We start from the raw sequence: 16,059 nt of genomic DNA, 5'->3' as shown, positions 1-16,059 counted from the left end.
CCTCTCGTGTAATGCTAAGGGAGAACGAGAATACCGGCCTGTCTCTATTTTCAATTTCAAATTACTACAACGGAACTTGGCTAACGTTTGCCTATGCTTAAAATTTACAACAGTATATATATATGATTCTGGGGTAAAAACAGATTTAAACGTACGGTAAGTACACAACTTAATCGTTTATTGATACAAAATTTGCCTCAATTGAATAACAATAAATATGTAATCGTCGCATTGTGAATCTAATACTTTTATTTTTACAGGTGTCTTATGATATTGATGTACATGCAGCACATTTAATGAAAATTTAACTGGAACAATCTGCAATAAAAGTGAATGTATCGTATGTGATATCAGAAATATAGATATACATCATGTGATATACATTATGTATGTATCTTATCATATATGTATCGCATATTTATAGCTTGAACACTTAATTCGAGTTGGTACCGACACCGTATAGGTGATTATGGTAGGACCGCTTCACGGCTGAGCGCTCCCAAGTCGAGGCTAGCCGCGGGACTCGATGGTCACGGATGGCTGCTGTCCAGGTAAAGTAGTCTACGGCTGGCAGTGCTGGTATTGCCGCGCGACAGAACCGCCCGAGGCGAATCTCGCAATATTCGTCATGACGTTTAATATTAGGCGATTTTCACGAAAACTGGATTGCTCCGTCAATACTAGATTCGAGGAGCAGAATTAGCGTCAGTGGAGAAAAAAATAGATCCTGTCGGACATTTCTAGACTGTCGGGGGAAATTTCGTCGAAATAAGAAACTTTTAGATAGTCATGAAATAAATAGTGTAAAGTTCATGATTTCTAGATAGCTCGATAGAATTAGACGGTGGTCATGTTAAATTGGATATGATTCACAGAACTAGCTTTGACCGTCGAAAAATAGCCATGAAAATTCATAATTAGATACGTTGCTGAAAAAATGGACTGGGTTGGGTTAAATTAGATCTTTTTTGGTAAAATTGGTGAAAATTTCAGAATTAGTAGAAAATATGAAAAAACTAGTACATTCGTGTCTCCCAGTGATTCTAATTCACAATATTTCAACACATTTTTCTCAGAACAGGTTTTTCCTTTATTATTTCCTTCGTTCTATGTAAGCGAATGGTTTAAATATGTTTTTTGGCATTTTAAACACAGATCATTGAAAATTTGGTATTCATGCAAAAACAGATGATAGGATTTTGCCCTGTCCAAGGACATGGTCTCTCAGAAGGACACATAATGTAGATATACAGTGAAATTTTACATCAGACTTGTGAAACTTTAATTGATAATTAAACATTTCCTCTGTCACAAAGGGAATTTGTTCAATTGTGACCTTTGTTTTAAAGTATTCATGAGTTTAAATAGGTTCAAAGTTTGTCCGTCACGCCACTCCAGATTTGGGTCTGAAAATTAGTCAAGTATGAGGCATACCTATGCACATTAAACTCACTGTAATTTCCATACTTGTGCAAATATATTAATTGTCTTTGCATATTTGAGTACAGCTTTAGTATCACTTTATATAATTGAAGTAATGATTTTAGAAAAATGAATTTAACTTCACATTTTAAGCATTTAAATGAAATTTTTCCTTAAAAAATTGTAAAATCCCATTTTAATTTCCAAAAAAATCATTGAAAACTTGAATTTATGCCAAAAATTTAAACGGTGAGATGTTGTGTAACTACCCAGAATTACTTAACATGAAAATTCAGTCACATTACTTGGTGCCAGTACAAGTTATGCTCTCTTTAATACTCTGAGGTAGACTTCCAGAACAGTGTACCCCCAGGGGACCCTTGACCACTTGACCACTAATTACCTGATTACTACTAAGTGACCCCCAAGTGTGTCTATGTAAATATTATCTTTGTCTTTCAGAATGCAAAAAGTTAGACAGGCTGAGACATCAAATGAAAAAGTTATTCACTAATATATACAAAAATCTTTTTTAAATCTTGAATTTTCAAGTTTTTCTTAATTAACATGTTATAACATCTTTATTTTTTTCAAGAGCATAATAAAAATATGACAAAAGTTAGTCTGCTGAATGTGTGTTATTGTCATCAATTCATTGCAACTATTCCATCAACATTGTGTGCAAAACAGGAATGTTTGCATGGTGACCCTGCTCAGTTAGTGAAAATTGGCCCCTGACCAGGGGTAGGGGTAGTAAAATGACCATAGAATTTTTATTTTTGAACAGAATAACTTCAAATTTGATCTTAAACTTAATCAATAACATACAATACCGTATACTTAATGAAAATTGTATTTTTCAACATTTGACATATATACATAGAACGCACCTTTCCGATGTAAACATTCGCGCGTGGACCTTAAATTAGAAACATCGCGAACTTTTAACATTTTCTGTGCAGTTGTGTGTATTTTACCTATATGCAGATGACATTTCACGTACTTTCTGTGAGTTTTTAATTAATGACAGCTTCATTTTAGTAACTACACCCCCAATACACCTCGTTTCGATGATCGTTTCTATTGCGGATCCTTGTCTCTGATCACACTGGACATGTTTGTCGAGAAAACATGTTGGTATTTGTGTTTGCCACACATTTCTAGTATACGCTTTGAGGTTACTTTAAAGTTTCAGATGTGTACTAGCACTGTTTATGAAGATAAACGGTTTTGCGCTATATTTTGGTATAACTTTTAGGGTAAAAACCGTAATACTGTTAACCGCAGTTTTGCTCATTTCACTATTTACATGTACTGTACAAAGTCAGGGGCTATATTTTCCAATAGTACATAGTGTGCTGACATGTTAAATGACTGGCCACATAGCAAATGTAGATTATTTTGTAAAATTGTGATTAAAAAATCATGATTATTATTTGAATTAATCACAAAATCTTCTAAAATTTCACATTTTCTGTCAAAAATCTTTTCTACATGCAACAAAGCAGGTGCTGTTGTTATAAGCTGGGCATAAAGTGTAATGTATGTATCTTGTGATGTACTGTAGTGGTTTAAATAAATTTTAATTCAAAATTTGAAAGAAAACAACACGACATTGTTCCCCCCTCCCAAATATTTGAATTTCACTCAATGTGATATAGTGTATACATTCTAATTCACAATATTTCAACACATTTTTCTCAGAACAGGTTTTTCCTTTATTATTTCCTTCGTTCTATGTAAGCGAATGGTTTAAATATGTTTTTTGGCATTTTAAACACAGATCATTGAAAATTTGGTATTCATGCAAAAACAGATGATAGGATTTTGCCCTGTCCAAGGACATGGTCTCTCAGAAGGACACATAATGTAGATATACAGTGAAATTTTACATCAGACTTGTGAAACTTTAATTGATAATTAAACATTTCCTCTGTCACAAAGGGAATTTGTTCAATTGTGACCTTTGTTTTAAAGTATTCATGAGTTTAAATAGGTTCAAAGTTTGTCCGTCACGCCACTCCAGATTTGGGTCTGAAAATTAGTCAAGTATGAGGCATACCTATGCACATTAAACTCACTGTAATTTCCATACTTGTGCAAATATATTAATTGTCTTTGCATATTTGAGTACAGCTTTAGTATCACTTTATATAATTGAAGTAATGATTTTAGAAAAATGAATTTAACCTCACATTTTAAGCATTTAAATGAAATTTTTCCTTAAAAAATTGTAAAATCCCATTTTAATTTTCAAAAAAATCATTGAAAACTTGAATTTATGCCAAAAATTTAAACGGTGAGATGTTGTGTAACTACCCAGAATTACTTAACATGAAAATTCAGTCACATTACTTGGTGCCAGTACAAGTTATGCTCTCTTTAATGCTCTGAGGTAGACTTCCAGAACAGTGTACCCCCAGGGGACCCTTGACCACTTGACCACTAATTACCTGATTACTACTAAGTGACCCCCAAGTGTGTCTATGTAAATATTATCTTTGTCTTTCAGAATGCAAAAAGTTAGACAGGCTGAGACATCAAATGAAAAAGTTATTCACTAATATATACAAAAATCTTTTTTAAATCTTGAATTTTCAAGTTTTTCTTAATTAACATGTTATAACATCTTTATTTTTTTCAAGAGCATAATAAAAATATGACAAAAGTTAGTCTGCTGAATGTGTGTTATTGTCATCAATTCATTGCAACTATTCCATCAACATTGTGTGCAAAACAGGAATGTTTGCATGGTGACCCTGCTCAGTTAGTGAAAATTGGCCCCTGACCAGGGGTAGGGGTAGTAAAATGACCATAGAATTTTTATTTTTGAACAGAATAACTTCAAATTTGATCTTAAACTTAATCAATAACATACAATACTGTATACTTAATGAAAATTTTATTTTTCAACATTTGACATATATACAGGCCTCAGACCACAATTATACTTCCGGGTGAACAGTGTATTAACGAGGTCAATATGATATTATTTTACTGTTTGTTCTGGAAATATGATGGCGGATGGCGGTAAAACGGGTGCATTAACGTGGTAGGAAATCCATTCTGAATGAATTCATGGCAATAAGCAAGTTTGGCGGTATAACGGGTGGCAATATAACGGGGTTTTACTGTATATAGTTATGCAATTTCATCAGCATGCTGCTAAGGAAAATTTTCAAATCTGACCCGAAAATATATGACCCAATCAGCTGTGTTCACTGAGGCCAAGGGTGCAACAACTGACCTCCTTGACAATAATTTTAGCATTTGTAATTCTATGAATGAACCAGTACCTTAGTGGAGAACATTGTAACAACATACGAGAGTTATCATAGGAGGGTCAAAATAAGAAAAATTTGAATTTAATGAAGAATTTACAGACCATTGGATTCAATTGCTTGTGAAAATATTTAGTAATTATTGACAGAAAATGTGTATGTTAAGTCATCATAACCATCCTTGAAAGGCTTTTTGTTTTTGTCTGCAACATAGTCATGAAGCAAGTCTTATAATATTGTTGATTCAAAAAGTGCAATGTTACAACCAAACTTGGTATGTATAGATTGCATATAGCGGACAAATCAGTTTATAGACATATTGGAATGAATTATATAAGATATTAGGTGTATTTTCATATCACGTTTCAGAAAGAGTGATATCTGTGGGTAAAAATGACATCCGGTGAATTTAGGAGATAAGCGCATTTGTACAATCGTATGATATTGATAAATAGTCCCCAACTGGGAACATCATGGAGCAATAGAATTTGTGTTGTGTCCTTCCACCCATCTGTACATTAGCTTGTCCCGCTCTTTCTCCTACACTACACTAAATGAATCAGGTGTAAAGATTAGGTCACTGACCACATTTTGACCTTTGCCCTACATCAAAGAAAATATCTCCTACACTTGAATGTCATGCTTGTGGCTTGGGTTCACCTATAGATAAGGTGATGTGTTATATGTCAAAAGTAGGTCAATCGTTCTGACCTTTTTCACCTTTGACCTACAACAAATAACAAATTGTTTGTTTTGCAGTGCATATACAGGGTATAGTTCCCATACTATCCTGTGAAGAGTTTTGTTGATTTTAGAAAATATATTGAAATTTTAGCAAATTTTAAAAGTTATATCCTTACTAAAAAGCCAGTGCAGGAAGGTGAGAACAGTTTTGTGTCTTGTTATTTGTCTTGTATTGCTCAAATGTGAATATCATGTTTTAGCATATTGATTTTTTTGTTTTGTTTTTTAACAGATTCTGATTCTGACGTGCAAAGCAAAACTGAAAGCATGGACAGAATGCCGTCTGATACATGTAATGATTCTGATGTATCAACAGTGTATGATGAGTTGGAAACACAAGGAAACGATATTGATGGTAATGTTGTTGTTGATAATAATCTAAAGTTTGGATACTTTAATAATTCAATGGTAAAGACAGAACCCTAAATGATGTAATTTGAAACTGAAACCAATGAGTTTACTTCCTAAAGTAATTATGATATTAATTAATTATGTCCAGGTTGCAGAAGATTGCCTGATGCAGATTTACCAGCAAATTCCAGTGACAAAACCAAAGGTATGGCATTATTTTGTATTTCCGAAATTGTTGAATTAAATGAATTGAAATTGTTGGAAGTTGAGTCTCACAAGATTGTAAAAAGGAAACAGGAGTGAAGAAAAACTTGCAAAAGAAACTGAGAATTATGCAGTAGAGCCAATAAACAAACAAAACTGAAACATGTCAAAGCTAGATTGGGAGTAGCCCAAGTTTTCTCTGGCCCTGACACCATGTCTATTGTAGGGTAATTAAGTCGCCCGCGACCTACATAGTTACCAGGTAGCAATATGGCGTAGAGTGAAGTATACAATTTTGGTCAGTGTAAAGCGAAGGTCTATACAGACAGAATAAACACCTAGATGGGACTAAATTAGTGTTCTGAGCAAAATAAATATCTCATTTATTCATGTATAAGGTAGGTGTTATGTCACATCCAATTTTATTTTATTTACACCAAATATTTAGCGACACCAAACGTGTCGGAAAATTCCACATTTTTATAAAGTAGTGCACTGGCCCTACACCAGACATGGTGTCAGGGCCAGAGAAAACTCTGGCTAGATCGGGAGATTCACTCTTCACTCCAAAATTCACAAAACATTCACCACAATGCATAATTTTCAATATTTGATTTTTTTTCTTTTCTTTTCTTTTTTTTTTCAGATTCTGACTCTGACGTGCAAAGCAAAACTGAAAGCATGGACAGAATGCCGTCTGATACATGTAATAATTCTGATGTATCAACAGTGTATGATGAGTTGGAAACACAAGGAAACGACACTGATGGTAATGTTAAAAATCTAAAATTTGGATACTAAAGTAACTTGAATTTTTTTTTGTCCTGTGTATCTACATAATACACCATTTAAATTTAAAAATTCTTATAGAATTGTAAATAAAGATTTATTTATGTTCCATCTGTTCATGTTATCAAATTATAAGAGGGAAGAAAAAAAGGTAAAAATAGAGAGAAGATAAGTCTGACATGGAATCTATAAAGATCATTCAATGGTGGGTGCCAAGATCCCTCTGGAATGTCTTGTATGTAGAGGTTCATGCTACACTTTTACCATTTGTGTGATATTTTATAAGAATATTGTGGACATTATATCATGTGTTGTGATTAAAGCTTTTAGCTCACCATCATCTGATGACTGTCTGGGATATTGAGTTTTTACTATTTTACAAAAATTCTTAGATTTTGCTTAGACATCTTATGAAAATTATTCCAGTACTCCAGGAAAAATGAGATTCTATGTATAGATTGTGCTGGAAAAAATGCAACTTATTATAAGGTAGTGTTTAAATTAGATCACGACTAATTTAATGGTGGTCCCAGGTAAACAAACCTGGAGTTGTCCTGTAAATATTTTACTGGAATAGCCCTAACTAAATTTTGTAGGAGGAAAAAAGACATGAATCAGTGAATTTTACTCAATATATTTAAAGATCTAAGATCTGTATTAAGTTTTTCATTCATTATTTTCAGACTTGAATACTACACCTGTTTCAGTCACAGATTCTCAAACAAGTACTGGTAATGAAATCAAAGGTATGAATATGTTGACAATGTTTATGTCCGATGTTATGTCTATTACCTGAATCACTTTATTATTACGATATACATGATGACAAAATGCTCCCTATTTGTAATAAAGGCCCCCATATCAGAGATACGGTGCCCTAGCTATAGCAATCACTCTGTCAGCCTGTCAACAAATTTTATTCCTGACTATAACTTTTATGTTTATTGATCGTTTTACATGAAACTTGGTAAAGCAAAGGTCAAGGTCAAATTTTGTATATATTCACTATTGGAAACAAATTGCTATGACACCATGAAGTAATAATGTTGCTTGGATTTTAACAAGAAATCAACATATCAAAGGTCAAGTTCATTAGGTCAATGGTCAAGATGAACATCTAGTTGTGACACTTTGAAGCAATTTGTTGGTCAGGATTAAATAAAGAGTCAACTTACCTACGGACAAGGTCAAATTCTGTATCTTTTTAGTGATGATCATTTTGTTATGATATTATGAAGCAAAGTTAGTCAGAAGTAAGGAAGAATTCCACTGATCATGAGCATGGTATAGATTGGGAGATTGATAACGTGTGAATGGCCTTGATTTCCTTGCAACTGGAAAAATATGAGATGTAAGTCAGAGGTAAAATGGTGCCCGTTAAAAGTTTGTTGCCTAGTTGAACCATGTTGTTATAGAGTAATTTAAAGTTTGAAATAAATGCTAACAGCTTTCAATCTTAATTTTCAGTCACACCGGTTTCCCATGGAATGAATGGACAGAGAGTTTATGACAAAAGGCAAGCTTGTTACTATTGTGGACAGCTATTTGCTAAAATTTCTGAACACTTGGAAAATAAGCACAAGGATCAAATGGAGGTGGCCAGGATTATTGCTATGAAAAAGGGAAGCAAAGAGAGGACATTGGCATGGAAAAAAATTAGGAACATGGGTAATTTTCAGCACGTTTCAATTATGTCAACACATGATCAAAATGATAATGATTTGCAGTTGATTGTGGATAGACGTCCGAAGAATGTCAGGTCCTTGAAAGAATTCTTGCCTTGTAGTTTTTGCCTGGGATTTTTCCTGAAGAGTGAACTCTGGCGCCATTCTAAGACCTGTCCTTTGAAAATGCAAGGCTCCGAGGAGCAAAAGGAGACACGTGTACAGTTATCATCTAAGTTACTGCTTGAATCATCAATGGCTTTGACAAAGAACAGTAAGGTAGATCAAGAGTTTTTAACAGTTGTTACTGGTATGAAGCAAGATGATGTGCTAGACTGTATTAAAAGTGACAATTCACTTAGACTTCTCGGTGGAAGCATGATCCAAAAAGTGGGTAAGTCCAGAATAGCTAATGTTAGACAAAAACTTCGGGAATTGGGTCGTTTGCTAATTGAAATGCGCAAAACAACTTCTTTACAAAACTTCAATGACATTCTCAAACCTGGAAATTTCGATAACATTACTGAGGTTGTTTGGAACATTGCTGGAACATCACAGTCAGGTGAGGAAGCTTTCACAAAAAGAGGTCTGCCAAAATATGAGAAGCCATCTTTGGCTTTAAAACTTGGACATTCTTTGAAAAAAATGGCAGAAATGAAGCGAGGATGTGCAATACGAAATGGAGATGAAGTGGGGCGAAAAGAGGCTGAAAACTACATTATATTGCATGCAACTGAATGGAATGACAAGATCAGTAGCCATGCTTCTCGGACGCTGTCGGAGCGTCATCATAATGATCCAAACCTCCTTCCACTAACAGAAGATGTGGTAAAGCTGAGGCGCTATCTTCTTAATGAACAACAACGCCTTATTCCACTACTGCGTAGTACTCCGTCAGTCAACACCTGGAGAAACTTGGCACTGGTTGCACTTACTCGTGTGACTGTCTTTAATAAAAGGAGGGGAGGTGAGACGGGACAAATACTTCTGGAAACGTACAAGAACAGAACCAACTGGAATGAGGCTGGTAATGCTGAAGTACTTGGTACCCTTCAACCTCTTGAGAAGAAACTTCTGGAAAGGTATGTCTGAGAAACTTAAATCCATAAAATACAAATATATCATAGGTGTCTGCAATAGTCTAGAATATTTGGCTCGAGGTACTGGTACTGGTGATCGACCGATGTTCTATTGCATGAGGCCAAAGGTAGAGTGCAATAGAACATCGATCGATTACCAGTATTGAGGGCAAAGACACCCATGATATACAAGTTTTATTACATAATCACTTAAACACACTTAGAATCACTGAAATATCGACTTTGCTGTAGGCCTTGAAGTCTCCACAACTGTCGTCTTGCAATGTTGACATCTGAGTGACTTATATAATTAGAAGCTTAAAGTGTAGAACTAAATTCCAAAACATCACAGGTGTTCAATAGTTCGCACATTGAATGCAATTGTCATTTCAGCCGTGCAATAGTTCAAATTATAGCGTATGTTTGTTCAAATGGGTGACCTTGACCTTCATTAGGAGGTCAAATATGCTAAAATCGTTAAACAATTTCTTCTTAATAACACAAATTAAGGCCCAGAGACCTGATATTAGGTCTGTAGCATGCTGGGATGAAGGGCTACCAAATTTGTTCAAATGGATTAACTTGACCTTCATTCAAGATCAAAGGGGTCAAAATGTTAACATCTTTAAACAACTTTTTATTGATAACCAAAAGGCTCAGAAACCTGATATATTGGGTTTGTAGCATTCAGGGGTGAAGGGCTTATAAAGATTGATGAAATGAATAGCCTTGACCTTCATTAAGGTCACAGGGGTCAAATATGCTAAAATATTCAAAACTCAGGTGACAGTTCAGGCTCATGAGCCTCTTGTTAAACTGTTAAAATCCCCACCCCATAACCATATATAGCATTGCTGTGCATCAAGAGATCAACAAAATCATGATGGAAAAGTAGGCCTGAGGGTCTTTCCCGACCCCTAGGGACTCGGGTTTCCTTGATATGTCTTTAAAACCGATGAGATACCCACTCAATAATCAGATATAGCATTTTTAGACATGAAGGGATAAACAAGACCATGCAAAATTTAGCCAAGGGATTTTGCCTCACTCCAAGAACTCAGTTTCTTAAAACACAATCGTTACATACATAAACAATCCCGGGGGCTTTTCACACCCCTAGGGAGTCTGGAGTGGACATCGTTTCTGGGTTATATCTTTGAAGCAGTTGATATCCCTTCCCCATAGCCTTAAATAGCACTTTTAGACATTAACTATTAATAGAGCTATTTAGAAATTGAACATGAATATTATTTATTTTGTTTGGTCAAATCAACAAGGTGAGCGATACAGGCCCTCTTGCCCTCTTGTTGAATATCTGAAAACGGTAATATGCAAAGCAACTGGTAAGTTTTTTAACCTCGATTATGTAATATTTGCTCATATTATCAATTGCCCCTCCCTCATATGTTCTTTTAATACTGATTTTGTTTACGCTTCATGTAGACTTCAACTTGTGGAGATTGTTGGAAAAAGAGAACGAAAAGTGCCAGTTATATTGACAGAAGATATGATCAACGCCATTGATACATTGAATGCGGCAAGGGACGATATTTTATTGCCTGTCGAAAACCAATACCTCTTTGCAGCTCCAACAACAAAAGATGGTTACTTGAAGGGATGGGATGCACTGCACTTTACGACACAAAATGCTGGTCTCACCAAACCAGAACTCATCACTTCGACCAACATGAGGAAATATATAGCAACAGTTTCACAGGTAAAATTTTACCAGATTGATTTTATTCAGTATTTTCTTCTTGATTATTGATATATCTAGTTTCTGTTCTAGGATTTTCTTAACTTACCTAATAGAACCAAACAAAGTCATTTATTTAAAGACAGGATGAATTGGGTTGTATGTTCTAACACAGATATACAATTTTTAATTGTCTTGAAAACACAATTGATGAGATAGGTCTTAATATAAAGACGTCTTTTTATACCGCCGCAACAAAGTTAGGGGGGTATACTGGAATAAGGTTGTCCGTCCGTCTGTAGACACATTTTGTCCGGACAACTCCTCCTAAACCGATAGGCCGATTCCAATGAAACTTCACACACATATTAATGATCATGTGTAGATGTGCATGCCGCTGTTTTTTTCTCAAAATTATGGTTGCTATGGCAACTGGTCACTATAAACAGGTTTTCCGATAAGAACCATAACTTTAAGTTTGTCCGGACAACTCCTCCTAAACCGAAGGGCCGATTTCAATGAAACTTCACACAAATATAGAGGACCATATGCAGATGTGCATCTCACTTTCTTTTTCTCATAATTATGGTTGCTATGGCAACTGGTCACTTTATTACTGGGTTTTCTTAGTTACCTTCTAATTAAGAGTTCCAATTCACCATTGACTCGTACAGATTGCGGGGGTATTAGTCAGCCATCCTAGCGACAGTTCTAGTTTTCTCAGCTCCCTGAGAAACATGACCTACCATGGTTACATAATTGCAATTACTCTACTGACTGCGCTATGTATCATGGCCTCATGTCAATTGTATTTATAGCGAAATTTTGGTATATTACCTTGTTGTTGGATTAAACATAAATTTGTGGAATTCTCCTTTCAGATTGTAGACCTGAACTCAAATACAGAGCTTGAATGGTTGGCAAATCACATGGGGCATACACTGTCAGTACATCGCCAATACTACCGGTTGCAAGAGCAGACACTTGAGCTTGCTAAAGTTAGCAAACTATTAATTGCTTCAGATGCTGGACATGCTCACAAATATGCAGGGAAATCACTGGACAATATTGCATTGGAAGGTATATAGGTTTTATTTGTTATTAGACGTCATAGATATAAATATACTGGACTCTTAACTAGTGTAAGGTGCACAACAGATATCATCATCTGATTAAGAAAATGTTTCAGTGTCATTCATTTTGCCACCATCTTATTATATAAAGGTGTTATAAACATATATAAATATAGTATATAACTTTTAAATTTAAGCAGCCATATGACATGGTATGTGTGTACAAAGCTGGTGTATCTCATGAACTCTACAACAGATGTAGATCATATTCCCACCACAGTAATGCTCACTTGAGTTATACAAATTATTAAATTTTGATAGTCGTCGATCTTGGATAAAAGTCATGTGAACAGGCAGGGCATCTTTGTAGTAGCTGGTGGCTACCTACTGAACAAAATACAGGAGGCCTGTCACATCCAATCCAGACCAATTGCAGTAAATTGTCTTTCCCAAAGACAACATAGACTGGTATTTCGCATCGAGAAACACAAACCATCACATATTTGAAGCATTGAACCATGTACTTCAGATTTTCATGTTTTGGCCTATACTCATTTTGATGAATATAGTCTTATGATCACCTAATCTTTGAAAAGTCATTTGATAACCTTATATCCTTTACTATTCTAGCCTTGGATCATTTTAGAACACTTGCTGTTTAATACTTTGAATACCATAAATAATCAGTCAGTATTGTATATTTTGAATTATTACAGATGTTGAGGACTTTCCTGACTTAGAGGATGAACCTTTGAATGGTAGGTAAATTATGATAATTAAAAAACATAGTGCCTTAATTTTGCTGTCACCAAATTTTACCATTTTACCATTAAAAGAAAACCAATTGGCCATCCATTATTTTTTCTTCTGTAGAACAGTTATGTAGATTTCAACAAACTTGACTATAAATTATAATGGTCTGTACCAGTTTTTGATAGAACTTTTAGAGGGAGTTTCAGGTGAAAATTCTTGAGGGATACTTGAATGTTCAATAACTTGTTATATCTTGTTACAGCTGCTTTCTTAATGGCTGATTGGTGTTTGTTTTTTGCATTGAAAGCTGGGTCATAATTTTTGCATTACAGCTAACTTCAGATATTTCTCCATAATACTGTCCTAATACTCATGAATTTTAGTGTACATTATTCTTAAATCAAGTAGATTAAATGTGCACTGGCAATTTATTTTTCATTTTGTTGATTTTCAGATAAGTCATGCCCTTACTGGCATATCATTGTGATCGTGTCCGCACAATTTATAAAGAAAAAAATTGACGATAGCAATCCACTCATCCTAAGAGGATTAGCCATACTGATTATCAGTGTCTTGGGTCATTACGAAATATATCAAGTATCTATATATAGGGAATTTATGCTCCACTTGTTTATTTTCAGATAATGCTGAAGACAAGGACATATTGAATGATGATGTTGGTGTGGATGATGGTTTTGGAGTTGATGATGAAGATGATGATGACTATACTGCTGAAATCAGTGTTGATCATGGTAATTAAATCCCCCTAATAAAGTTTGGTGACTTAATATTGTTTTTACTCCATTTCTTATGACCTTATGCCATGATGCGGGGTCCAACATCCGTCAACATTTCCTTTAAATCGGTACTAGTCATAAAATACTAAAAGGATTTTAACAAAATTTAGCCAAAAAGATCCTTGGGGGGAAGGAGAACAGATTTTGCCTTAATGACTATTTTGACCCCCAATTTGGTCAGAAACATCCTTGGGGGAAGGGGAAAAGATTTTGCATAAATGGTGACTCTTGACCCCTAAGGGGCCAGAGGGATGGGGCCCAATAGAGGAAATATGAAGAAAATTTGGTCCAAAATATACAGGGAAGGAGAACAGATTTTGCATAAATGGAGACTCTGACCCCAAGGGACCAAGGGGCAGGGCCCTATAGTGGAAATAGAGGTAATTCCTTTAAATCGCTACTAGTTATAAAGTTATTGATGGATTTCAAACCCAAATTGGTCAGAAACATCCTTATGGGAACAGATTTTGCATACAATGGTTTCTGTGAAATGGCTTTTCAATTTCAACATTTCATTTTGTATTACACTTTTCTGTTAATAGACTTTACTGTTAATAGAAACCTGTATACAATATTTTCCTTTGCCTATCTAAAGTACAAAGCTCAACATTCTCACAATATACATCCAGCAGTCCCCTTGAAATATTATAAGTATATTTATCGGTGTACATACATACATACATACAGTCTGTGGTAATATATTATTTTGGTTTGGTTGGTGGTGGGTTAGCACAGCGGCAACACACTTGCCTTTCACCTAGGTGGCGGGGTTCTGTTCCCTAATCGGGCGAGAATAGGTATGGGGTCACCGGTTTTCCCAGGGTTCTTCAGTTTCCTCCTACAGTTGGACCCCTCGCATGCTTTCATCCCTGCCAACAAGCTTGATTAATATAAGTTGATATAAATTGTTTCGCAATTGTTGCAAAATACCGGGTAGATAACATTTTCTTTATTTTTGTTGTATTGAAATTAATCGTTTAACATGCAGCAATAGAATTGTCAAAACATCAGGAAAAGACTGCATTGCGATACCTTAAGTATAGGTTGGTTTTCTTTTTATTTCAGAAGTTGTGCCGAAAAAGCAGGCAAAAGCCAGAAAACCATGGAAGAAAGAAGACAGAATACTCCTGAAAAGGGTATTTTACCAATGTTTGTCCACTAAAAAAACACCTACCAAAGCAGACATCATGCTTGGTGTAAGGAAGAACGATAAAGTAAAATCTCTGTTTGAAGAGAGAGGATGGAAAGCTTTGAAGTACTATGTTTGGAATTTAGTCCAACAACATAACAAGCTGCAAAAGAAGCTACTGGAAAAGAAAGGAAATTGATTTGCTCCTTACATGACTGAGTAACAATTATGGTGATGAAATTAAAACGAAGGACATTCTGTATTCTGTGTCAAACCATTGGAACATCCAAGTGACATATTTTTTACATCACATATTTTTCAAAGTAACAATTTATAGCCCACCTTCACCCTAAGATGGTGCACTTTAAATACATGTATTGCCCTGCATTTAGCCTCTTGCTGTCATCCATCCTTAAACAAGCCTTACAGACATTTTATGTGAAGTAAGGTTCCCTTTGGTCTATTGTGCTGTTTTGATTTTTGAATGTCTGCTTGACTGCCATTATGGCTTTTTGACTTTGAAATTATAACTGATTTTTTAGATTTTGAAATTATAACACTGATTTTTTAGATGGATCTTTCTCAAATATCATTGTAAAATTCCTAATTTTGATTTTTTCATTATTTTATTGCTATTTCTTGAGAACTACAAAATGAATCTTTTTTTATATATTTTCCTCGGTCCATTGTTATGTTTGTATTGATTTTGAAACTGATCAAATAAACAAAATTGCTGTCATGATAGTTGTTGACAATGAAAGCTCATTGTTTCTTGAGAGGTACTCACGCATTTGATTCAAATTGTTCTCCTAGTTGTACCCTTTTTATTTGTAAACAAAATCGCTCTTAAACACCGATTTCTATATTGAAATTCCATATGTAGGTGCACATTGGTCTCTAGTTTTGTCTTTTTGACTTCTGGACTGATCAGATACAAATAGTTGACTTGTCATCTTGTGATTTTGACAGTAAAAATTTGTTTAATATTGTATGATAAGAAAACAAAATTAAATATGTATTGAACAATTTTACTCAAGCTATATACTGAACTCTTCAATGAACACCACTGTAACTTCA

At 34.8% G+C, this 16,059-nt stretch overlaps 1 protein-coding gene across 1 annotated transcript; it reads left to right on the top strand.

Moving 5' to 3' along the window:
* The first annotated feature begins 5,267 nt into the window (after window positions 1-5,267).
* On the top strand, window positions 5,268-16,059 carry LOC117320396. The gene is made up of 10 exons (XM_033874994.1): window positions 5,268-5,802; window positions 5,947-6,003; window positions 6,649-6,771; window positions 7,475-7,537; window positions 8,259-9,537; window positions 10,978-11,251; window positions 12,112-12,310; window positions 13,020-13,061; window positions 13,698-13,808; window positions 14,919-16,059. Exons 1-10 carry the CDS (start codon window positions 5,715-5,717, stop codon window positions 15,179-15,181), a joined length of 2,499 nt encoding a protein of 832 aa, XP_033730885.1. The 5' UTR covers window positions 5,268-5,714; the 3' UTR covers window positions 15,182-16,059.

This window comes from Pecten maximus, unplaced genomic scaffold, assembly GCF_902652985.1.
Source record: "Pecten maximus unplaced genomic scaffold, xPecMax1.1, whole genome shotgun sequence".
Classification (NCBI taxonomy): domain Eukaryota; kingdom Metazoa; phylum Mollusca; class Bivalvia; order Pectinida; family Pectinidae; genus Pecten; species Pecten maximus.
The sequence above is the reverse complement of the archived record's forward strand: the minus strand, read 5'-3'. Positions and strand labels throughout refer to the sequence as shown.